Source organism: Salvelinus sp. IW2-2015, linkage group LG33, assembly GCF_002910315.2.
Source record: "Salvelinus sp. IW2-2015 linkage group LG33, ASM291031v2, whole genome shotgun sequence".
NCBI classification, from domain to species: Eukaryota; Metazoa; Chordata; class Actinopteri; order Salmoniformes; family Salmonidae; genus Salvelinus; species Salvelinus sp. IW2-2015.
In genome coordinates this window covers 36,421,614-36,448,067 of record NC_036872.1, presented here as the reverse complement: position 1 = coordinate 36,448,067, position 26,454 = coordinate 36,421,614, and the positions used below count along the sequence as shown (strand labels likewise).

At 41.8% G+C, this 26,454-nt stretch overlaps 2 protein-coding genes and 1 long non-coding RNA gene across 5 annotated transcripts; 1 reads left to right on the top strand and 2 right to left on the bottom strand.

The window, feature by feature from the left end:
- Positions 1 to 4,369: 4,369 nt before the first annotated feature.
- Positions 4,370 to 7,710, bottom strand: spring1 (SREBF pathway regulator in golgi 1). Its single transcript, XM_023978648.2, has 5 exons — positions 7,004 to 7,710; positions 6,644 to 6,800; positions 6,215 to 6,366; positions 5,819 to 5,932; positions 4,370 to 5,447 (listed from the first exon to the last, which is right to left on the bottom strand). The coding sequence occupies exons 1-5, from the start codon at positions 7,094 to 7,096 to the stop codon at positions 5,364 to 5,366; spliced, it is 600 nt and encodes a 199-aa protein (XP_023834416.1). The 5' UTR covers positions 7,097 to 7,710; the 3' UTR covers positions 4,370 to 5,363.
- Positions 7,711 to 7,768: 58 nt separating this feature from the next.
- LOC111957703 (E3 ubiquitin-protein ligase RNFT2) lies at positions 7,769 to 15,467 on the top strand. Of its 3 annotated transcripts, none has more exons than XM_023978646.2 (10): positions 7,769 to 7,871; positions 8,136 to 8,215; positions 8,418 to 8,905; positions 9,209 to 9,285; positions 9,477 to 9,577; positions 10,084 to 10,237; positions 12,393 to 12,542; positions 14,025 to 14,090; positions 14,554 to 14,655; positions 14,894 to 15,467. In XM_023978646.2, the coding sequence occupies exons 2-10, from the start codon at positions 8,169 to 8,171 to the stop codon at positions 15,026 to 15,028; spliced, it is 1,320 nt and encodes a 439-aa protein (XP_023834414.1). In that variant the 5' UTR covers positions 7,769 to 7,871; positions 8,136 to 8,168; the 3' UTR covers positions 15,029 to 15,467. The 3 variants fall into 3 exon arrangements, with proteins under 3 accessions (XP_023834414.1, XP_023834415.1, XP_070293229.1); XM_023978647.2 differs by having other exon boundaries at positions 7,785 to 7,871; positions 8,107 to 8,215; XM_070437128.1 differs by lacking the exons at positions 7,769 to 7,871; positions 8,136 to 8,215 and having other exon boundaries at positions 8,222 to 8,905.
- Positions 15,287 to 17,920, bottom strand: LOC111957705 (uncharacterized). Its single transcript, XR_002876435.1, has 2 exons — positions 17,296 to 17,920; positions 15,287 to 16,755 (listed from the first exon to the last, which is right to left on the bottom strand). It is a non-coding gene; the product is annotated as an uncharacterized lncRNA (long non-coding RNA).
- Positions 17,921 to 26,454: the final 8,534 nt, after the last annotated feature.

The following is a 26,454-nucleotide window of genomic DNA, read 5'->3' as shown; positions in this document are numbered from 1 at the left end:
CCTTACAACAGGCCTACAAGCCCTCAGTCCAGCCTCTCTCAGCCTATTGCGGACAGTCTGAGCACTGATGGAGGGATTGTGCGTTCCTGGTGTAACTCGGGCAGTTGTTGTGGCCATCCTGTACCTGTCCCGCAGGTGTGATGTTCGGGTGTACTGATCCTGTGCAGGTGTTGTTACACGTGGTCTGCCACTGCCAGGACGATCAGCTCTCCGTCCTGTCTCCCTGTAGCTCTGTCTTAGGCGTCTCACAGTACGGACATTGCAATTTATTGCCCTGGCCACATCTGCAGTCCTCATGCCTCCTTGCTGCATGCCTAAGGCATGTTTATGCAGATGAGCAGGGACCCTGGGAATCGATCTTTTGGTGTTTTTCAGAGTCTGTAGAAAGGCCTCTTTTTAGTGTCCTAAGTTTTCATAACTATGACCTTGTTTGCCTAACGTCTGTAAGCTGTTAGTGTCTTAACAACCGTTCCACAGGTGCGCGTTCGTTAATTGTTTATGGTTCATTGAACAAGCATGGAAAATAGTGTTTAAACCCTTTACAATGAAGATCTGTTTAGTTATTTGGATTTTTACTAATTATCTTTGAAGGACAGGGCACTGAAAAAGGGACGTTTCTTTTTTTTGCTGAGTATATTACAGCAAGTAACTTACTTGTTACCCAGAACAATTTGATATATTGAGATAAAAACAGCTGGACTGGGCCCTTAATAGATGATTACACACAACATGACAAACATGGCATTGTGAATGTATTCTGGTTCATAAATCTCAATGCATATCTTCAGCCTGAGCCGAGCTTTCTGTAGTGGCAGTTGCATCACTTTCTTGCACGTCAACTTCCTGAAGTTGAGAAATAGGTAGGTGTCATGGGAATAATACCGGCTGATTCAGTGGATATTTAGACATGCAACTCATCGGCCACGAAAACAAACTGAAGATGGAGTTTGGTTAAGCAAATAGCCACATAAAAGGAAACATCTTAATTGATTTTTCTGATGGGTTTTTACCTTGTGTGATGTCACATTGTAAGATATGAAGGAAGTTGATCATATCCTCATAACTTTTTTTCAACATGTGACGAAGCAAGATGAATATAAGACTGTGACCACTGTCAGTGGGCTGAGCAACTCATTCTTGGCTAAACTGACAACATAAGCAAGGAAAAACTAAATATATAATGACATATCAGATTTTATATGTGAAGTTAACTGCAGGTAATATTATGCAACATCTGTGTCCACAACTACACTCAATTACAACATATTACAGCAAGAAAAGTTTTGCAAATTATACACAAAAAGACCTACTCGAAAACCATGTGTACTTTAATTCATGTCTTTCAGTATTGGAAAATATTGTTGTAATTTTGCGTTGACTTCTTTCCCAGGACTTCTTAAAGCATTGTGCATATTGGTGATGATGGTCACTCTGGAGGCTCACTCTTTTCGCCGAATGAAATCACCCAGGGGCTGCAGGGTCAAGGAGCTAACCACTCTCACCAAAACACTCATCAATGACAGCCTAACCAGCTATGTAAGTAGCTACATCTGTCTTAATATGCCATTTAACAGACGCTTTTATCCAAAGCAACTTACAGTGAATATATAAAAATGTTGTATGTGATCCCAGCAGGAATTGAACCCACAGCCTTACTTGGAGTTGCTAGTTCTGCCATTCTCTTACCAACTAAGCCACACACCACCTGAACCAAACAATCTTCAGTAGCTATGTTTCCATTAACTTCCCCATTGATTTTTTTGTTGTCTATAAATGCGATAAATGCATTCTAGGGTGCTTTGCCATTTCACTATTTTGTTTCGATAAAAACAGCTGGTCGTAATGACGTCACACCTATACAAAAAATTAACAATTGCGAAATACTTTTGAAGGTACGCAGGCACGTACATAAAAATGTGGTGGTTAAAGTGTTTCCATTACCCATTTAGACAAATTGCGCATTAATAAATTGGCGACAGCCTGTATGCCCTCCCACCTATCTGTGTCATGCCTCAGGTAGCCCGCGAAAGCCAGCATGGATAGAATGCAATAATTTACTAATGTGTGTCATATAATAATTCTCATGTGCCAACGTATCGCCAAGGTCCGTGCCATGGTGAAACTTACCCTCCTGTAGATCTGAAATAATTGGATGTTGAAACTTACCAGCCAACCAGAAAAGCAAACCGATGCAGTTCAACCCGCCCCCCCCCCCCCAATTATTTTTTTTAAATTGTATTTTGCAAGCATTAGGCATTTAGAATGACATGTGGAGTGAAGGTTGTGGTTACATGATGACAACACGTGCCCCACGTACCTTCAAAAGTATTCGGCAATCATAATTTATTAGAAAAACTGTTTCCATCGTCATTTGTCGAAATTAAGTTCACAAACGAAAAATCCACCTGTAGAAAGGATAAAAATGTTGTCCATATTTAGAAAATGTCTCCAATCTTCCGTTTCCATTACACGTGATTTTTTGTTGTTGCCAATATTGCTTTTGTCGAATAAACCTGGGTCAATAGAAACCTGCCTACTGACTGACTTTAGTAACCGTGTTTACTTACATACTGTACCTGTACAACTACTACTGTCCTGTTCCCTTGGGTCCCATCATGATCCTTTCAGTTCTTTACTTATTGATCCACGCAAATTCCAACATCTTCCTTTCTGCCAATTTGGAGAAAGACAAGTCAGTTCATGGGTCAAAATACCAACTGTTGTTACTGGGATAGTAATTGCCCTCTTTATTTAACTGAGACATTCTGTCCATGATAAGTAACAACGGAAAAACATTGACTTAAAACAGAATTTACTGAAGACATTCCATCATGTCAGAGTACATATTCTATTTTCAAATATTTTTTCCACAGATGGCAGCCAATGGACAGAACCAACCTTTTGCCCTGGGGTTCCCAGATCTGGACCTCAACAGTACCTCACCTTCCCCTCTGGAGAGAGCTCAGTGTGGGCTACACTTCATTGGCAAGACCCTGGAAAAAGTCCTCAAGGACCAAGAGAGTGACCTGAACCCAGATCACATATCAATGCACAACAACCTGAATGACTCTGTTACCATGGTGTGGAGGCTATCTGCCTGTCTGAAGATAACCATTGGGGGTGACTGCACCCAGAAGCCAGCCCACCCCGAGATGCCCAAGCCCCCCTTTCAGAGGAAGCGGTGGAGCATTACCCTGCTGGAGGAGTCACGGGACTTCCTGGTTTGGGTGGAATCTGTGGATTACAGAATAGTGAATAGTGGAGTAGTGGATTCCAGAATACCATAGATTCTATAATCACTGAGTTATATTTTATTTATTATAATATTAATGTATTTGGTGAATTTAAGGTATTTATTCGTCTTAAATGCTATTTATTTCGATATATTTCCTACAAATTTTATGGATGCTTTCTTTTAGTACAAAGTTTCAGCATATTACCAGCTCATGTCTATCTTGACTACAGCAACAGCATTTCTGTTTTCTTATAAAGCTGATTTGTATTGGAAGTTCTGCAATAATAATAATAATACCATTGCCAAACAGTGTCATGATGACATAGTTCTAATAGTTTGTGCTAAATTAAACTGTTTGCATACTTAGTGGACAGGCCTACACTGTGTTCCCTTCCCATGTGACAGTCATTAATCAAATTGCCATGAATGAACATTTGTCAGGACCTTAATATATTTTCTAATTACAAGACAGATTCTGTTTTCACAGCTTTCAGGATGATTAATTGTTTAGCTCTGGCCATGTTTCCCAAGTGGATAATTTAAAGGCATGAGAATTATTATATCTGCAGAGGGCTACTGTGCATCCCAAATGGCACTCTATATAGGGGCGGCAGGTAGCCTAGTGGGCAGGCAGGTAGACAAGTGGTTGGGCCAGTAACTGAAAGGTTGCTAGATCGAATCCCCGAGCTGACAAGGTAAAAATCTGTCGTTCTGCCCCTGAACAAGGCAGTTAACCCACTGTTCCTAGGCCATCATTGTAAATAAGAATGTGTTCTTAACTGACTTGCCTAGTTAAATAAAATAAAAATATACCTGCACCCTACATAGTGTATAAATTACAACCACTGAAAGCCCCTTCTTCAAATGAAGCGAGATGCTTCAAGCTCATCAAACACTTCTGAAGTTGATGTGATACTGTCCAAGTTTCTTATCTGCCACTTTGTGAAAAACTAAAAGATGTTTTCATTTTGTCATACTGTATATTAAAATATGCCAATTCTAGTTGATACAGCTCTGACCCCCGATAAACATCCAATATATAGAATGCTTTCATAGTGTGAAATACATAAACTTATTTAATAAAATACTGAGAATTATTCTGAAAGGGTCTGCGCAATATAAACCGTGAGCCGATTACTTTCACAGTCACTTTATTAAATAACCAGTCAGTCAATATCCATGCACGACAACACACAAAAGTAAAGACACATCTGTTATCATATTCAATAGTAAGGACTAAACAACCGATATCAACCTTCAGTATATCGTCAGGCTTTAAATACAGACCTTTATAACATGGGTCGTGTTCATTTTGCACCAAACAAAAGAAAACAGACTAAAACATGGGAGACTCAAACATTTTTAAACATTTTCTGTTGCGTGCCCTAATGAACATGACCATAATGTGGAACAACGGCAGCATGAGGTGAATCCTAACTGGTCTAAAGAGCGAATGAGACCTGATGATCATCACTGATGAAGTTATGAAGCTATGCACTTATGAAGTGTAAATAATATAGCTATATCACATAATATATATCACATATATATCACAGTATTTGTCCATTGTTGTGAGGTTACGATAGTGTTCTTCAGAGCCATATGTAGAGACTGTTACTCACATTACTTTATCAAAAGTTTCAACATGGCGTCTGTTATTGTCAGTCAAATCCCCTCTATACAGGGTTTGGTGGCTCCCATCTGTTAAGCACCGTATGGTGTCAGACGTTTCAAGGCCATTATGTCGACACAAGACGAAGGGGAATTCGGTCGTCCCACGGAGCATCAAGGTGTGTCTCTTGGCTCTTAGTTGGACCATTTCTTTACATTCTCGTAAGTCCCAGACAACCGTTATTAGTTTCTATACTGTCTCGTAGGTCCCAGAGGACCTTTATTCATTTCTATACAGTCTCATAGGTCCCAGAGGACCGTTATCAGTTTCTATACAGTCTCGTAGGTCCCAGAGGACCGTTATTAGTTTTTATACAGTCTCATAGGTACCAGAGGACTGTTATTCATTTCTATACAGTCTCGTAGGTCCCAGAGGACCGTTATCAGTTTCTATACAGTCTTGTAGGTCCCAGAGGACCGTTATTAGTTTCTATACAGTCTCGTAGGTACAAAACAATCATATAGGCAGGAGTTCAGGTGGGCTTTCTCCATAACAGTATTTTGCTTGTGGATTTCTGTAGGTATTTTCATGTTGGACACTCTACAGGAGCAAAAAGAGAGGGTAAACACAACCATTAGAATGTTTTACATCAATCTCTCTTGCCATCTCTGCATGACAGGATGTGGGTAGGGTCAGGGAGTGATCAGAGACCTGGGCCCAGATTCACAAAACCTTAAGAATACATTTCTCATTAACTGCCATTTTTTCAATAAAAGCTAGTTACATCGGTTGCCTAGCAACAGACATCTTAAGAAGCTTCATAAGAAAATCATTCAATCTTGTTAAAGAATTGCACTTACAAACTATCTTATGAACTTATTTTTTTCTTAAGAAGCTTCTTACATTTTCGCATAAGACGTGTTTTGTGAATCTGTTATCCTTGTTTGTTTCATGTAGACAACTCAACCTACCTGCGATGAAGTCCGACACTTGGCTAAACACAGCTCAAAGTGGTCCTCCACGGCTGTGAATAGGTTCTGGAAGCCATCTGCAGCTCTGTTCAGGAAGCTCTCTAGAAGAGGTTGCTGAGAAGGAGAGAATATGAGAAAGAAAGAGAGGGGTAGAGGTGCAACAGTCAGATCAAAATCTGGTACTTCTCACATGGATTAGTCATAACACAACCACTGCAAAAGGTTCAGATGAAAACAACGTAAATTTAAAGATGCCAGGGTAAGAGAGAGATCTGACTCCATCGACTGAAAATCCATGCACCCAAAAGATGTACATGCAAAAGATGCAAATTCTCATTTGGAACAAAACATTTCGCTGTTGGATGCAGCTCAACAACAGTGCCACAGCTTGAATACCTTATCAGGCTGGAGGCAGCAGGACACACAGTGCTCGTAGATGTTGCAGCAGCCATTGGCCAGACAGCTTTTACAAATGTACTGTCTTGAGCTGGGGGCATTGACATTACAGCAGCCATTCACCAGCAGATCATTTCTGTCACACACATAACCTGTGGGGACATTCACATGTACAATGGATTAGTGACTTGAATATTGAAGTGGTATTTTATAATACCTCAATGATAGGGGCTTTTCTCACATCATCTTTCCTTAAAACCCATTGGGGAAGAAGGACAGGGGGAGGGACCTTGGGCATTCTTCTCAAATACGGTTGAAAAGGGGGTGAGGAGATTGTGAGGAATCACAGAGAAAACAGTTGGAGAAAGAGGCATTATTTCCTAAGGGATAACAAGTGAGTGAATGAGTCCAGTTAGGTTCATAACTCACCCAGTTCATCTGTGAGCAGCGTTTTGCCCTGAATGGAGTTCCGGCACTGAGTGATCTGCCTGCTACTGTTGCCCAGGCTGAACCTGACTTTCCATGGGATCCGGTGATCCGGGTCCCTGGCCTCCAACAGGTTACGATCCCGTATGGTTCTCTCCTCCTGCATAACACATCACAACATATATCTCACACACACATCTTGTATAGCCAAAAGTCAAGACCTTGCTGCATGACAGATAGATAGTCAGGTGTGGTTTGACAAACTAGTTTAGCCTAGAGCTGGACCTCATATCAATCAAATGTATTTATAAATCTGTGTCCTGTGGACTAAATATAAACCTGAGATGTCAAGAGTTTAAATACCTGTTTCAGGGTGCTGGTTAGGAAGTAGATCAAAGACAGTCCAAACACCACACCTAGCACCCAACGTTTTCTCAGTAACCTTCTTAGCACCATGGCATGACGTTATTGGGAGATCCCTGATTGGATTGCAGCAATGCTAACTAGATAATGTTAGCTGGATAAACCATATGGTAGCTAGAGACTTCTGGTTCAACTGGGGTGTCTGGTTATGATTGGCAGTTTAGAAATCACGTTCAATAACTGAGAGCTTCGTTTGGTCAACACCACAACCTAACCCATTTTGCTGGCTAGCTAGCAATGCTAGGCAATAAACCATGGTAACTAACGTTAGCTAGCTATCTGTATACAAATACGCTGTAGAGAAGGACCACAGCTGTGCTAGGTAGGTAGCTACAAAGTAACGTACATATTCGCTAGCCGTTTTGGATAAAGACTGCTTTGTTAGACTGCGTCGCTGGAAACAAGCTAACGATGCTAGGCTAACTACTCACCCAGCTAGCTAGACTGACAGTTAACATTAGCTAGCTAACATTACCTGCCGTGAGATGCATTAGCTAGAGTTAGCTGGCTATAACTCTACAAAACATCCCCTACTGACAAATACCACATATTGTTGACGTTGCCTTCAGATACATGAGAGAAAGCTTAGAAAATAAACAACGTTTTCCCATGAAATCTGACGTCCACCATCAAAACAATTACCTATCACGGATGTGTGGTGGGAAAGTGAACGCTGATTGGCTGAGAGGAAATTTCAGTGACGTCATACAGGAAAAACATCGTCGCGAGCCAGGCCAGGCAAGCCGCAAGGGTGTGTAGGCAAAATAACTACACGGGAATGAGAATAATAAACAGAACGATGATTCAGGTGAGACCACCAATTCCCGTGGACAAATATTAATTAAGAATCATGCATATAAATCATGCAATAGAGAAACCAGTAAACCATTGTACTGTACATGTAAATGGTGGCGTGATGGTGCGACTGCCAACCATCATAGCTAGTTAGCGTTAGCTATCTGCGGTTAGCTAATTGTTGCAATAAAGTCTATCCAACCATCGATACTCTCCTTGCGGCGTTGTACTGTATTCACTTATTGCAGTCTGTGTGTCTGTCTGCACCCCACCATAGCCCTGGATCACTCGGGGATGAACTGGATGTGCCATGCAGAGAAGACACAGCAGCAACACGGATGGCATGCCCTTTGAAAGGTTTGAGTTCACGTCCTAGGACACAGGCATTTGCAGGTTCATCATCACAACCTGAAATTGTGCACTAAAGAGGATTAAATATATATATATAACTGGTTAACTTCAGGAGCCAAATCCATTGAAAGGCAATGCAAGAAATAGACAATAGACGACAGTCTTTGAACCGTCAAAAGATGCAGCTGATCCTCTCTCTGCTCTCCAGGAGCCGTAGCCAAACCCTTGGATCAGAAAGCAGCCTGGATGAAGGAGGTGTGTTTGACTGCCTGAAACCCGACTCGCCCACCTCCCCCCAGCAGCTCTTCTCCGGCCTGGTTGGGGTCGGGGTTCCCTCGGGATCTGGTGTGCCCTCCGCAAACTTTCAGGCGGCTGGCCTTGTTCTGGGGACTCCTCCAGACGTCTTCATCCAGATGACTGCCTCCTCCAGGGAGGAAGGGGGGCCACACCGCTCTGAGTGTGGGCCCTACCTCCCCCGCCCGCCCCCGCACCATCATCACAACCACCACCACTTCCACCAGCCTCTACAGCACCGTACATCCGGAGAGAGGCATGGGAGCAGGGAGGAGGCCTCGGAGGACCCCTCTACACCGGCTCCGGCCTTGTCGGAGCTGAAGCCTGTGGTCACCTGGCTACAGAGGGGGTTCCCGTTCATCCTGATCCTCCTGGCTAAAGTGTGTTTTCAGCACAAGCTCGGTAAGACTGGTTTTAGATCGCAATAAAAAAAGTGACTCTTACACTTGTGTAGTAACACCAATACTACACTGAAATACATACTATACTGATAAATACCTCACTGATATAAATACTACACAGATATGCTAGACTGATATAAAGACTACACTAATGACAATGTTTTTGTTAGTAGTTGCTTGGTAATTGTATAGCATTGGAGTTGGTCGTTTTGTGGAATAAGTAGAATAAGGAACATTTGGAAACTTTGGACGTGTCAGATACTGTGTGTGACTGACTGGTAACTCTTCTGTTTCTCTCTGGTAGGTATTGCTGTGTGTGTTGGGATGGCCAGCACGTTTGCCTTCGCCAATTCATCATTCAAGCACCAGGTGTCACTACGGGTAATTTTCACCTTTTGTTCAACTTTGATATGAGCGCATAACTCTTATACTTTTTATAAAAATGTGAGCTCATTATTCGAGTGTTATCGAGTCTATGTAAATAGCTAGCTCGAGAGAAAGTGAGAATATGCGTACATTAGTGATTAGTAAAGTATTTGATTATTTACTATTTGTCTGTCGGTGCATATCAGGAGGAGAGGTCTGTGGTTGTAGCTCTCTGGATGATCATGTTCCTATCTGGAAACATAGTGTATCTCTACTACACATTCAGTGCTGAGGAGCTGTACAACAGGTAGGGTAAAACCATGTCTTGTGGTTCTTTCTTATGGTATTGCACTGAAAACACTACAATGCACTGAAAACCTTACATTGTCAACCATCCAATATTTAGGCCTTATGGTTTACAGTTGGCTGACATTGACATTTACCTCTTTGATATTATTTTCTTTCTCATCGATCTGTATACTGTATGACTGTGGTAATTTATTCATTCAGTTTTGTCCTTTTTGTTGTTGTAATATGATTTTCATTGTCTTTAGGCATATGTTACCATGTGCCTTCTTGTCCTGTGAGTATTGATTTTCGTTTATCATTTCACCTGTTTTCACATTTTGTTTTGTCCTCAACATTTTTAGTCGTGTTGTTAATTTTTGTTAATGTCTTCAGTTGATCCATGAATGTCTCCCTTGTAACCATTAGAGACCAGACATAAGATATCACATCCATCCATGATCAAACCTCAACCTGTAAAGTACTGAAGTCTGTCTCATCTCTCCCCCCCCCCCCCCCCCCAATCAGTCTGATGTTTGCAAAGCCCAACATAAACAGCTTTGACTTCTTTGATCTAATCTGGGCGGTGGGGATCACCGACTTTGTTCTCAAGTACTTTACCATCGGCCTGAAGTGTTTCATCCTGTTTCTACCCAAGATCATCCTGGCCTTCAAATCCAGGGTAAGAGCCTGTGTTAGTGTGTTTTTATATTCATAAAAGTTTTTACTGTTATCCTCAGGGTCACAGCTTGTGTGTGTTTTATGGTCATTAAAGTTTCCCTCGTGTCCTTGGGGTCACAGTGTGGGAGTGTGTGTATTGATGTCTTATCCACATGACAGTTTTGCTTATAACCTGTGGTCACAGAAAGAGTGTGTGTCTGTGATTGTGTATCTGTATGTGTACTATCAGTGTGCAGGTTTTGCACCTGGGGCTCACAGTATGTTTTGACCAGTGATTTATACATACACTAGATGACTGATAGGGGGCGCTGTGTCGAAGCCACCATGCCTCCATATTGGCATTCCTATACCTTTGTAAAAAATATTCTGGAATCTATAGAAATGCATTTATTAATGTCTATTTGTTTTTGCCATATTTATTCTGTTACAGACACCTTAATGCATACTTTTAAATGACATGTGAGCTAAACATATATTTTTAAAATATATAAAAATATTTGCTTAAACTATATATTTTTGAGATTACTAATGCCACTGGCCCCACTACAACAACACATATTTAAATACATGTCATTTTGTCCATGAAACATTTAATTGAAATACTGTAGAATTCCATTAATTCCTATGGACAGCTGCTCCTACTGGGGAGTGCCAAAATCGCTGACCGGTGGCTTCAAAGCCTCTCATTGGCCAATATATAAAATCAGGGTTTATATACATCATTGGTTTTGACTCGGCTAATAAACAGGCCGATCAGAGAGTTAGGCTGCTGCCACTGAGCTCATTCACCCTGGGGGACTGCAGGGGTGCGGTCATCACTCCCTGGGGCTGGACCATTACTGTGGTGTGTGTGTGTGTGTGTGTGTGCTCCCACTACCCCTCACTTTCGGCTGCTGGGGAAGCCCGCGCCACGCAATCACTAAACCGACCGACCTACCAACCCCCACCTCAGCCKCCATCCRCAGCCTTCCTGCCCCCCCCCCCCTCCTTACAGAAAAAGACAGGCCAGACTCATGTACATTGATTTATTATTTGATTTAGTTCTACTCTACTGTTTCTTCAACATTGCTCCTTGGCTGGCTACATTTTTGGCACTGTCAGTACACTCCACTCCAGGGAAATGCATTTTCTAGTATCCATGCATCCACCTGAAGCAAGATTTAATGAAAACATGTTTTTAGCAGCTGAGGGGGATAACTCATAACAGTGGCGTACCCTGACTGCTGGTTAGGTTTTGATTGGTAGTCTGAGAGGTCAGCGTCACTAATGAAAAAAAACCAGCAGGAAGTCCCAGAATGCGTTGGAACTGCTGCCGTGGCTCAAAGTTTCTGGCTGGTGTCCAGTTTTTGTTTGACACATCCAGTGTGTGTGTGGGGGGGACAACAATGAGGAAAGATGAATTTCCTGCTTGCGGAGGTCTCCCACCCTCAGTCTCTCTGCTACAGGGGTTCCAACCCAGAGTGATTAATCTCTGTCAGGTGATATCCACATAACCATTATACATACTGTGATGCCACTGGGAATCCATTTCCTGTTCGTGTTGGCCTTCTGTTTTTGAACCCCCCCACTCCTCCTACACACACAGCAACAACAGGAACTTTTTATTTTTGAAGAGTACTGTCGCCTTGTCCTCCTAACTTCCCCTGTGGCATCCATTGGAGAGCGAGGAGGAGTGGCCTCTTAAAGAAAAGATGGCTGCCCCCGCAGGTTGACTTGCCTAGGGCTATACTGTGTGGGTAGCAGGTGAAGAGAGCCAAGTGGCTGCCAGTTTCTCTTGCAGTGTGGGGAAATTGCCTTTACTCCTGTGAAGCTGCAGCCTGCAGAGCCCTTGCCGGTGGCCATGCTTAGGCTGGAGCTTGTTGCTTGCAGTGTGCTGCTCCTCAACAGATAGGACTAGAGCTAGCCTTATATGTGCTGTTTTTTGGCCGTTTACTTAAACTTAAAGAAAAACTGACTCTATATTGAGGGAATATACACTTGTCTTTGAAGATTAAAATTAGTTTGTGATGAAACCTCAGTTTTTTTCTGTATTTCTCTTTTTCACACCATCTCAAACCACCCATCAACCACAGATATTGTTCAGATGAAACATAAAACATGTATTACATGCATTTCCAATGTCTTATCAGTGTCCTCCATGTGTGTGTATGTCGCAGGGTAAGTTCTACCTGGTGATAGAGGAGCTGAGTCAGTTGTTCAGGGCCTTAGTGCCCATCCAGCTGTGGTACAAGTACATCATGGGAGAGGACCCGTCCACCAGCTACTTCCTAGGAGCCATGCTCATTATCAGCTACAGCCTCTGCAAGGTAACGAAGCGCTAATAAAACTCCCCCACAGCCTCTACAAGGTAACGTAGTGCTAATAAAACTCACTCACAGCCTCTACAAGGTAACGTAACGCTAATATAACTCACACTCAGCCTCTACAAGGTAACGTAGTGCTAATATAACTCACACTCAGCCTCTACGAGGTAACGTAGTGCCAATATAACTCATCCACAGCCTCTACGAGGTAACGTAGCGCTAATATAACTCACCCACAGCCTCTACGAGGTAACGTAGCGCTAATATAACTCACCCACAGACTCTACGAGGTAACGTAGCGCTAATATAACTCGCCCACAGCCTCTACGAGGTAACGTAGCGCTAATATAACTCACACTCAGCCTCTGCGAGGTAACGTAGTGCTAATATAACTCACCCACAGCCTCTACGAGGTAACGTAGTGCCAATATAACTCACCCACAGCCTCTACGAGGTAACGTAGTGCCAATATAACTCACCCACAGCCTCTGCAAGGTAACGTAGTGCTAATATAACTCACACTCAGCCTCTACGAGGTAACGTAGTGCCAATATAACTCACACTCAGCCTCTACGAGGTAACGTAGTGCTAATATAACTCACCCACAGCCTCTACGAGGCAACGTAGCACTAATATAACTCACCCACAGCCTCTACGAGGTAACGTAGTGCCAATATAACTCACACTCAGCCTCTACAAGGTAACGTAGTGCTAATATAACTCACACTCCGCCTCTACGAGGTAACGTAGTGCTAATATAACTCAGCCTCTACGAGGTAACGTAGCGCTAATATAACTCACACTCAGTCTCTACGAGGTAACGTAGTGCTAATATAACTCACACTCAGCCTCTACGAGGTAACGTAGCGCTAATATAACTCACACTCAGCCTCTACGAGGTAACGTAGCGCTAATATAACTCACACTCAGCCTCTACGAGGTAAAGTAGCACTAATATAACTCACTCCTTTATATGTAGGTGGTGGTAGTTATATTCAACTCTGTATATTCAATGGAGTTGTTGGTAGTGTGATTGCTAAATGTGGGTGGGTGGGTGGGTGGGGGTAGTGTATGTGCAAGAAATGCATGATAAATAGGCTAAAGCATGAAGACATCATGGGTGGCTACAGCTTTCAAAGTATTATGGGTTGAGATGAGACACTGGAGAAATTGAGTCAGAGTTGTTCATAGATGTGTGTCCTCAGAAGATTGCAAAATGGGACAGGACACTGCACCTCACTGAGTGGTTAAAGAATAGAACATTTCATTCAGCTAAGAATAGAAAAGGAACCAAAATATATTGACCTAGTAGAGAATTGTGTTAGTTAGAAAGAACGTCATAAGTTAGAATTTTGTAATGTTTTCAGGATAAAATTCAGTGGTCACCAACCCTGTTCCTGGAAAGCTGGAGGTGCAGGTTTTTGTTCCATCCCTGCACTAATGCACCCGATTCTAGAGCCTTAACTGTTTGTGTTTATCTTTCAGTCGTTTGACCTCTGTGGACGAGTATCAGCCATACGCAAGGCCATGGCAATTCTCTGCAGTTCTCAGGTGAGAAATTATTACTTTTTGTAAATACAAGTATCTGGGTCAATTCGCAGCCCACTTCACTATCCTATAGCCATTGAAGTAATATTTCTAGCAAAAGTAGTACACCTTCAACTGTCAACTGGTTGTGCCTGATCTTGCACTCTGATTTGAGTTATATTACTACATATACATTATTAGAACGCACAACATATACACTGAGTTGACACTGTATGGAATGGGAAGGTAAACATTTAAAAAATATATATGATTTAGTAATTTAGTAGGCGCTCTTATCCAGAGCGACGTACAGGAGCAATTAGGGTTTAAGTGCATTGGTCAAAGGGCACATCGACCGATTTTTCACCTATTCGGCTCGGGGATTCGAACCAGCAAACTTTTGGTTACCAGCAGCCTTTCGGTTAACCGCTAGCCTACCTGCCTTTGTCTCTTTGTGACCACCTACTTGCTGCTCTATCACCCATAGAGTTATGGTGTGAGAGCCAGCAGCCAGCAGTGCAGTGAAGCCGGGGACGTGTGTGCTATTTGTCAGGGCGACTTCAGAGACCCCATCGTTCTTCTCTGTCAGGTGAGGGGACATATATGAACCCATGGCCCTGGCTCTAGCTACTATCATCACTAGTATGTTATTCACTGCTAAGAGTTCCATGTTACATTTGTGTCACGTTGTCATTTTTTACCAACAGCTGATTGTGTGATATTGTGGGCAATCTGTGGTGTAGACAGTAAGTAGAGTAGTGTCATGTCATGGGTGAAGGAGTGCATGTAACGGTAAACTTAATTTTGTCTTTCTGTCTCCCCTCTAGCATGTGTTCTGTGAGGAGTGCCTGTGTCTGTGGTTCGACCGTGAGCGAACGTGCCCCCTGTGTCGATCTGCGGTCATAGAGACGCTGCACTGCTGGAAGGACGGCACCACCTCTGCCCACGTCCAGATCTACTAGTGATTGATGGCCAGATGCCCACCAGACACTGGGGGGCACTATGGAGTCCAATTTAGTATGCCATTAATGTATCAAGTCAGTTACTATACCTTCTCTACACCGCTGTCACTATCCCTATCACACTGCTTGTCTAAGTTTGGCTTCAGCCATGTCTTGCAAAGAAATAGAATATTAACTTATCTCAGTGTGACCCAGCACCGTGTGGTATGGGTTAGTATTCTGGCAAAGGGTACCTATAGTAGTATCTCAGTACATCAATTACTTGTTTGCTCATGTATTTAGTTTTATTTAGTTACTTATGCATTTCACCTGATTTCTAGTGTAGATTCAGCTTATGTTTAATGACATTATTTAAAATACAAAAACTTTCTAGAAAGTCACAGGTTCTGTTGTCTTTCATTGTGTTTCAGACTTTCCAATTAAACCATGATTTATGCAGTATTGTTCAACATTTATTGAATATTTTATGTTGTCACGATATTACTCATTGCATAATAATGATAGTATGAATGCATTTTTACTTTTCAAACTTGTATTATCTAGATTGAGCACAGAATTCACAATGTAATACATATTTAAATAGCATGTAAAGAACACATTCTTTATAAAAGACACAGATTCAGCGCTGCAAATTGAAAACTACAGTTTTTGTGATATATAAAAACAGCTTATGACTGTAAACATAAATAGCATGCCCTTATATTTGCACATGATTTCTTGCACGGTTTCATTAACATTATCTGCATGAACACTGCTACAAAATGCTGAGCCCCCAAGACCATTTCAAAAGTTCCAAAAATTGTAACAGTTGATGTATTCCCCTCTCTTCAGTCATCAATATTTGATACAGCCCACAGCATTATTCACCTAATAAAAATAAACGACTATAGAAACAAAAAAACGGTAGGGGAAAAAATCGTATCAAAATTGATTTTCATCTGTAGTGATGGTAGAGTCCAGACTTTACATGGTCTATAATTATTACAGAAGCTTATCTAACAAATACAGTGCAATTGTTCCACTGAGCACCATTTCAAGAATGCCCATCACAAGAGACAATGCGCCTAAAAGTAGGCTGCACACATTCTTACATGTATGTTTTTGCATACCAATAGGATATTTCAGTTTGGTAATTGACATCGTATATAGTGCATCGACAATTCAAGTGTAAATTCATCAACGTATGACAGTTACGTGGGCAATATAAGTACGTGTTTCCTTTGGTAACCGTCAGGGGAGAATGACATCACCGTTCCTTACTCGGAAGAACCGCCAGACATTGAGAGTGATGATACAAGTTACGTCAATTCATATCTGAATACAAATGAATTCAAAGCAATGAGTCAAATGATCTAATAAATGGGGGAAAATCGCACTGAGAAATGTATTCACGCAGTACTGTATCTTAGACCCACATGTCCTAAAGTATTATTTGAATTGAAAATGTTACTCAATCTCTGTGACATAATGTTATGTCACCTGAATTCAGAAGCACAACATTTTCCTTAGCCAACATAAAGTACAAAGAATATATGTCCTTTTGATTTTGATCAGATTCCTTATTTTTCAAATCCCTGTTCCTAACAGTCTTGCTGCATGTGTGGCATGTTCATCATGACGACATGTCAGTGTGCACGCTGGACCTCGGCGCTCTGGCAGGCTGACTGGCTGGCATCCATTTTCTCAGTGCAAATATTCTGACAGCTTTCTCTCCTCTTCGGGATCATCTAAAATGGATAAATAAATAAAAATGTTAGTGCATAATAAACTTTTAGATATTTAGATTTTTGTTCATAGTCTTTGAATAGTCCAACATAGTTTTGCTTATGAATAACTAAATTATAAATATTCAAATTGTAAATAAACTACATCTTACACCAACTATAGTTACATATTTATAACCGCAATTTACCTGCTGAACATTGTTGGGGAAAGTTGACAATCAACCGTCTATACTTGCAACCAAATTTGTTTGCGTTACTCATATGCTGCGTTCAAAACAACTCGAAACTGGGAACTCGGAAACCTCCGACTTCAGACTTCAGTACGTTCAAAACAACTGGGAACTCGGACAAAAACTCAGACTGGGAAAAATTATTTTGAACGGTCATTCAACTCGGAATTCGAACTCGGGAACTCGGGCCTCTTTCTAATGCTCCGACTTTCGACCAGAAGATTACCGACGTCATGATTTGACCTCGTATTTTTCCGAGTTCCCAGTTGTTTTGAACGTGGCAATAGTGATGACGCGTACCTGTGAAGCTTACCTGTTGCTGGTTTTGCCTTTGCAGTGTCTTGCACCTACAGGTGTCGCTTTCTGATAAAGAGCATGAGGACTGTGATTTGTATTGCTGTGCATACAACGCGTTTAAAGTGGACTTTTCTATTAAACTCCAGTTTATCGTAATATCTGTTGTCTCGAGAGCCAACCGTCCAGTTTTTATCCATCTCGTCCCCGATCCTCCGTAGGCGGGAGGCGAGCGACTGGGTCCCGGAGCATGGTGAGGGTCCTTGGGCACAGATAATCGAGTCACCGGGTAGAGGCAGAGGCTGGTCTATCGGGAGCCAGCACATGTTCTCAAAAAATCTATGTATATTTATTATCTGTCCCTGTCCCCTCCTCTTATCCACTCATCGGTAATATGATCCTCTTTACTGTACGGATCAGATCTGGACTGTGTTGTTTCTCTCTCTCTCTTTCTTATATTATTCATGATTAAAGAGTCACATGGTGTGAGGGGTTTACATCATATTCTCCCAAAAGAGAGAGGTAATCATTAACTCTTAAAAACCCGCCGTCTCATTTTATCCGCGGAGGCTTTTGTTTGATATAATGGTCAAAGAGAGGTCTAGTTGAATAATCATAGGATTTAAAATAATAAGTATAATACATTTGAGAGTACTGTACCTAGAAGGTACACAATCGGGATCATAAACCGTTTTCTTTAATAATTGTGCATTTTCATTTAAACTTTATTCATTGTACGCGTTATTCTTTTTGAAATTAAAATATGAAACAATCCACTATTACAGACCCATGCGCCCATAATAAACTATGAGGAATTACATTTTGCGGAACTAATCTGATAGCAAAGTCTCTAGTCGGACAGGTTTTGGTACAGGACCTTACTGTTTTTTGTTTTGAGATGGGCTAGCTACAAAAATGTTAACCCTACCGCTTTGTTATTTTGTCTAAAAATAACAAGTTAAAGAAATATGTTGTTGTAACAATGGTAGAAAAATATGGCAGCGTTTACAGAGCGTTTGAACCAAGAACTGACAAGCAACATACCCGCACATTGACTCGGTACCGGTACCCCTGTATATAGCCTCGTTATTGGTATTTTATTGTGTTACTTTTTTCCTTCCGTTTTTATATACACTTTTGCAAATAATTTCTTACTTACTTTTAAAAACAGTTCTGCATTGTTGGTTAAGGGCTTGTACAGCCGTGGCCGTGGCTAAAATTTTGAGAATGACACAAATATTAATTTTCACAAAGTATGCTGCCTCAGTTTGTATGATGGCAATTTGCATATACTCCAGAATGGTATGAAGAGTGATCAGATGAATTGCAATTAATTGCAAAGTCTCTCTTTGCCATGCAAATGAACTGAATCCCCTAAAAACATTTCCACTGCATTTCAGCCCTGCCACAAAAGGACCAGCTGACATCATGTCAGTGATTCTCTCGTTAACACAGGTGTGAGTGTTGACGAGGACAAGGCTGGAGATCACTCTGTCATGCTGATTGAGTTCGAAATAACAGACTGGAAGCTTCAAAAGGAGGGTGGTGCTTGGAATCATTGTTCTTCCTCTCAACCATGGTTACCTGCAAGGAAACACGTGCCGTCATCATTGCTTTGCACAAAAAGGGCTTCACAGGCAAGGATATTGCTGCCAGTAAGATTGCACCTAAATCAACCATTTATCGGATCATCAAGAACTTCAAGGAGAGCGGTTCAATTGCTGTGAAGAAGGCTTCAGGGCGCCCAAGAAAGTCCAGCAAGCGCCAGGACCGTCTCCTAAAGTTGATTCAGCTGCGGGATCGGGGCACCACCAGTACAGAGCTTGCTCAGGAATGTCAGCAGGTAGGTGTGAGTGCATCCGCACGCACAGTGAGGCAAAGACTTTTGGAGGATGGCCTGGTGTCAAAAAGGGCAGCAAAGAAGCCACTTCTCTCCAGGAAAAACATCAGGGACAGACTGATATTCTCCAAAAGGTACAGGGATTGGACTGCTGCGGACTGGGGTAAAGTCATTTTCTCTGATGAATCCCCTTTCCGATTGTTTGGGGCATTCGGAAAAAAGCTTGTCCAGAGAAGACAAGGTGGGCGCTACCATCAGTCCTGTGTCATGCCAACAGTAAAGCATCCTGAGACCATTCATGTGTGGGGTTGCTTCTCAGCCAAGGGAGTGGGCTCACTCACAATTTTGCCTAAGAACACAGCCATGAATAAAGAATGGTACCAACACATCCTCCGAGAGCAACTTTTCCCAACCATCCAGGAACAGTTTGGTGATGGACAATGCCTTTTCCAGCATGATGGAGCACCTTGCCATAAGGCAAAAGTGATAACTAATTGGCTCGGGGAACAAAACATCGATATTTTGGGTCCATGGCCAGGAAACTCCCCAGACCTTAATCCCATTGAGAACTTGTGGTCAATCCTCAAGAGGCGGGTGGACAAACAAAAACCCACAAATTCTGACAAACTCCAAGCATTGATTATGCAAGAATGGGCTGCCATCAGTCAGGATGTGGCCCAGAAGTTAATTGACAGCATGCCAGGGCGGATTACAGAGGTCTTGAAAAAGAAGGGTCAACACTGCAAATATTGACTCTTTGCATCAACGTCATGTAATTGTCAATAAAAGCCTTTGACAATTATGAAATGCTTGTAATTGTACTTCAGTATTCCACAGTAACATCTGACAAAAATATCTAAAGACACTGAAGCAGAAAACTTTGTGGAAAATAATATTTGTGTCATTCTCAAAACTTTTGGCCACGACTTGTATTCGGTGCATGTGACAAATACAATTTGATTTCATATAAACGCCGAGCAACCGAACTCCAATGGTGACTCTCTTGGCCAACCAAGTCGGGAGGACTCTAAAAATAAGATTTTTTGTGAAAACGTAAGTGGAACTGAAAGAAGACAGAAGCATGTGTCATCTGCAACTTTACAGGAGAGCAGTGAATGAGAAGAGGACCAACCACAATGTATCGATAGGCCGAGGGCTTGCTAGGTGGAAGGACCAGTCCCTTGTTGGAGAGGATTCAAGAGGAGAGGATACGAAGGAAGAGTCAATACTACAGTGTGAAAGTTAACAAAACAAATTGGTGGATCAATTCATTCAAGACCTGGTAAGATGATGTTGATGATGATCATGACAAGCCTACCAGTAGAGGTAGCCTACCTACCACTTCATTAAGTGGAACTCAATTTCATTGCTGATTTACTTATTTTTTGCAGAATGAGATAAATGACATTCCCTTCTTTGACGTTGAGTCGCCCTATGAGTTAGCTCTGAATATCTTCCAATATCTCAGATGGACAGAGTTGGGATGATGTGCTCAGGTAAACTAAGATCATGATCAGATCTGTCAGTCGTATAGAACTCAGAGACTACTCTGTTTTCACTTGAAGCATAAGTAGACCTGAACAGACCTTACACTGTTTTGTGCAACCCTAATGTGACGTAGGCCCTAGTAAGTGATGATGACCACTATCCAACATGTCCCCTTCAATGTCCTCTCCAGGTCAGCAAGATGTGTAGTATAAGTACACCGTTCTACTTTGTTGTACCTAGTGATGATCACTCAATATGCTTCCACAGGTGAGCAAGGCGTTGGCCGTCCTGGCGGAGGACGATGTGCTGTCATTTAGGATGTGTCTGAAGGATAGTTATCACCACGGTACCTCTGTCTCTGACTCCCCCTGTTGGAAGAACACACTACGAGACTGCAGGAACTCTGAGAACACTGTGCACTCCAACTGGGAGGTAGGGGACAGCTTGGCTTGATAGGGTTGTGTGTGTCTGACTGCTTGGCTGTGTGTGTGGCACTTTAACTCAATGCATTTTTTTAGATAACACTTCATCTGAGTTTGCCCTTAAACATGTGTAACTATACAGTATTAACTTAAACATGTGTAACTATACAGTATTAACTTAAACCTGTGTAATAATACAGTATTAACTTAAACCTGTGTAACTATACAATATTAACTTAAACATGTGTAACTATACAGTATTAACTTAAACATGTGTAACTATACAGTATTAACTTAAACCTGTGTAACTATACAATATTAACTTAAACATGTGTAACTATACAGTATTAATTGTAGTAATAACATTGTAATTGCATAGGGACGCCGATAAACATTTCGACTTGCATGTCTTCCTACTCCTAGAATCGTGTTGGATCAATCAGCTAACTGCAGTACGACCTTTGAGAAGGTGCTGCGTGACATCAGTTCCTGTGACAGCTATGTTGTTGCCGATGTAAGATATACAGTATATTACTTGTTTTCAGTGTCAGAAGGGGCATGCAGCTGTGTTGATCAGCACATTTCCAGCCCACTGAAGGGAGATCAATAGACATTGAGCTGCTGTTTTGACTCAATAGACATTGAGCTGCTGTTTTGACTCAATAGACATTGAGCTGCTGTTTTGACTCAATAGACATNTGTTTTGACTCAATAGACATTGAGCTGCTGTTTTGACTCAATAGACATTGAGCTGCTGTTTTGACTCAATAGACATTGAGCTGCTGTTTTGACTCTGTACTAAAAGAGACCACCACTTGTCTTTTAACTCCTTTTTTTTCATGTTCTTTTAATTCAACCTGTTGTGAAAACACAACAGACTTCAGCCTCTATGTTATGTCCCTTACAGCTACGGATTCTCACATTCTCACAAGTAAGCTACTTAAATTCGACTGGGCCTGGTGTACAGTAGGATGATAGTGTGACTTGAGCTGCTCAAATGAGACTGTTAAATGTTGTTTCAGGAGGCTGGGGCCCACAGGTGGTGGTCTGATTAAATTCTCCTCTGGCGCTGGTGAACTCTGGCTGGGTCCCAAAAGGCACTCTATTCCCTACATACAGAGGGCTGCCTGCTGCAGCAAATTGTATTCTCCCAGAATATCATTTCTTCCCCCTCAGGAGGCTGAAAATATTTAGCATAGGCTCTTGGATCCTCAACAAGTTTTACAGCTACACCATCGAGAGCATCTTTACTGGCTGCATCACTGCTTGGTATGGTAAATGCACCACCCTTGACCACAAAGTGCTACAGAGGGTGATGCGGACAGCCTAGCACATCGCTGGGGCCGAGTTCCGTGCCATCCAGCACCTCTATATCAGGTGGTGCCAGAGGAAGGCTCGAAGAATTGCCAAAGACTCCAGCCACCCAAGCCATAGACTGTTCACTCTGCTACCGTCCGGCAAACGGTACCGGAGCATCAGCTCTTGGACCAACAGGCTCAGAGACAGCTTCTACCCCAAAGTCATAAGCCTGCTAAATAGTCAATTAATGGTACCCAAACTATCTGCACTGACTCTATCTACGCACACTCAGTGAACTATATACACACCATATATACAATCACCCACACACACTACATTGACACTCCCACCCAAAACCCAAACCCACACACAGTCACATACAGTACCAGTCAAAAGTTTGGACACACCTACTCATTCAAGGGTTTTTCTTTATTTTTACTATTTTCTACATTGTAGAATAATAGTGAAGACATCAAAACTATGAAATAACACATATGGAATCATGTAGTAACCAAAAAGTGTTAAACAAATATATTTTATATTTGAGATTCTTCAAAGTGGCCACCCTTTGTCATGATGACAGCTTTGCTTGCATACTCTTGGTATTCTCTCAACCAGCTTCATGAGGTAGTCACCTGGAATGAATTTCAATTAACAATTGCGCCTTGTTAAACATAATTTGCTGCTACGCCCCTGTTGTTTATTTTACTCTTATTATTATATATCCTGATGCCTAGTTACTTTACCCTGCCTTAATGTACATGTCTACCTCAAATACCTCATACACATGCACATTGATCTGGTACTGGTACTCCCTGTATATAGCTTCACATTGATCTGGTACTGGTACTCCCTGTATATAGCTCCACATTGATCTGGTACTGGTACTCCCTGTATATAGCTCCACATTGATCTGGTACTGGTACTCGCTGTATATAGCTCCACATTGATCTGGTACTGGTACTCCCTTGTATATTACGTTCACATTGATCTGGTACTGGTACTCCCTGTATATAGCTCACATTGATCTGGTACTGCCTGTATATAGCTCCACATTGATCTGGTACTGTTAAGCTATGACTTACTCTGTTATAGCTCCACATTGATCTGGTACTGGTACTCCCTGTATATAGCTCCACATTGATCTGGTACTGGTACTCCTATATATAGCTCCACATTGATCTGTACTGAACTTCCTGTAATATAGCTCCACATTGATCTGGTACTGTACTCCTGTATATAGCTCCACATTGACTGGTACTGGTACTCCTGTATATAGCTCCACATTGATCTGGCTGGTACTCCTGTATATAGCTCACATTGATCTGGTACTGATACTTCCTGTATATAGCTCCACATTGATCTGGTACTGATACTTCTGTATATAGCTCCACATTGATTCTGGTACTGATACTTCCTGTATATAGCTCCACATTGATCTGGTACTGATACTCCTGTATATAGCTCCACATTGATCTGGTACTGGTACTCCCTGTATATAGCTCCACATTGATCTGGTACTGGTACTTCCGTATATAGCTCCACATTGATCTGGTACATGATACTTCCTGTATATAGCTCCACATTGATCTGGTACTGGTACTTCCTGTACATAGCTCCACATTGATCTGGTACCGGTACTTCCTGTATATAGCTCCACATTGATCTGGTACTGATACTTCCTGTATATAGCTCCACATTGATCTGGTACTGGTACTTCGTTATATAGCTCCACATTGACCTGGTACTGATACTTCCTGTATATAGCTCCACATTGATCTGGTCTGGTACTTCCTGTATACTCCACATTGCCTGGTACTGGTATTTCCTGTATATAGCTCCACATTGTCTGGTACTGATACTTCCTGTATATAGCTCCACATTGATCGGGTACTGATACTTCTGTATATAGCTCCACATTGATCTGGTACTGATCTTCCTGTATATAGCTCCACATTGATTCTGGTACTGGTACTCCTGTATAAGCTCCACATGATCTGGTACGGATACTTCCTGTATAAAGCTCCACATTGATCTGGTACTGGTACTCCCTGTATATAGCTCCACATTGATCTGGTACTGATACTTCCTGTATATATCCACATTGATCTGGTACTGATACTTCCTGTATATAGCTCCACAATTGATCTGGTACTGATACTCCTGTATATAGCTCCACATTGATCTGGTACTGATATCCTGTAATAGCTCCACATTGATCTGGTACTGATACTTCCCTGTAATTAGCTCCACATTGATCTGGTACTGATACTTCCTGTACTATATCCACATTGATCTGGTCTGATACTTCTGTATATAGCTCCACATTGATCTGGTACTGATACTTCCTGTATATAGCTCCACATTGATCTGGTACTGATACTTCCTGTATATAGCTCCACATTGATTCGGTACTGTTACTCCTGTAATAGCTCCACATTGATCTGGTACTGGTACTTCCTGTATATAGCTCCACATTGATCTGGTACTGATACTTCCTGTATATAGCTCCACATGATCTGGTATTGGTACTCCCTGTTATAGCTCCACATTGATCTGGTACTGTACTTCCTGTATATAGCTCCACATTGATCTGTACTGGTATCCCCTGTACATAGCCTACATTGATCTGGTATCGGTACTCCTGTATATAGCTCCACATTGATCTGGTACTGATATTCTTCTGTATATAGCTCCACATTGATCTGGTACTTCCTGTATATAGCTCCACATTGATCTGGTACTGATACTTCCTGTATATAGCTCCACATTGATCTGGTACTGGTACTTCCTGTTATAAGCCCACATTGATCTGGTACTGATACTTCCTGTATATAGCTCCACATTGATCTGGTACTGGTACTTCTGTATATAGCTCCACATTGATCTGGTACTGATACTTCCTGTATATAGCTCCACATTGATCTGGTACTGATACTTCCTGTATATAGCTCCACATTGTCTGGTACTGGTACTTCCTGTATATAGCTCCACATTGATTCTGGTACGGATACTTCCTGTAATATAGCTCCACATTGATCTGGTACTGTACTTCCTGTATATAGCTCCACATTGATCTGGTACTGATACTTCCTGTATATGCTCCACATTGATCTGGTACTGGTACTTCCTGTATATAGCTCCACATTGATTGGTACTGTACTTCCTGTATATAGCTCCACATTGATCTGGTACTGATACTTCCTGTATATAGCTCCACATTGATCTGGTACTGATACTTCCTGTATATAGCTCCACATTGATCTGGTACTGATACTTCCTGTATATAGCTCCACATTGATCTGGTACTGGTACTCCTGTATATAGCTCCACATTGATCTGTACTGATCTTCCTGTATAAGCTCCACATTGATCTGGTACTGGTACTTCCCTGTATATAGCTCCACATTGATCTGGTACTTGATACTTCCTGTATTAACTCCACATTGATCTGGTACGATACTTCCTGTATATAGCTCCAACATTGATCTGGTACTGATACTTCCTGTATATAGCTCCACATTGATCTGGTACTGATACTTCCTGTATATAGCTCCACATTGATCTGGTACTGATACTTCCTGTATAGCTCCACATTGATCTGGTACTGATACTTCCTGTACATAAGCTCCACATGATCTGTACTGATACTTCCTGTATATAGCTCCACATTGATCTGGTACTGATACTTCCTGTATATAGCTCCACATTGATCTGGTACTGATACTTCCTGTATATAGCTCCACATTGATCTGGTACTGGTACTCCCTGTACATAGCTCCACATTGATCTGGTACTGGTACTTCCTGTATAGCTCCACATTGATCTGTACTGATACTTCCTGTATATAGCTCCACATTGATCTGGTACTGGTCTTCCCTGTACATAGCTCCACATTGATTCTGGTACTGGTACTTCCTGTATATAGCTCCACATTGATCTGGTACTGTACTCCCTGTACATAGCTCCTACATTGATCTGGTAATGTACTTCTGTATATAACTCCACATTGATCTGGTACTGATACTTCCTGTATATAGGCTCCACATGATCTGGTACTGGTACTCCTGTATCATAGCTCCACATTGATCTGGTACTGATACTTCCTGTATATAGCTCCACATGATCT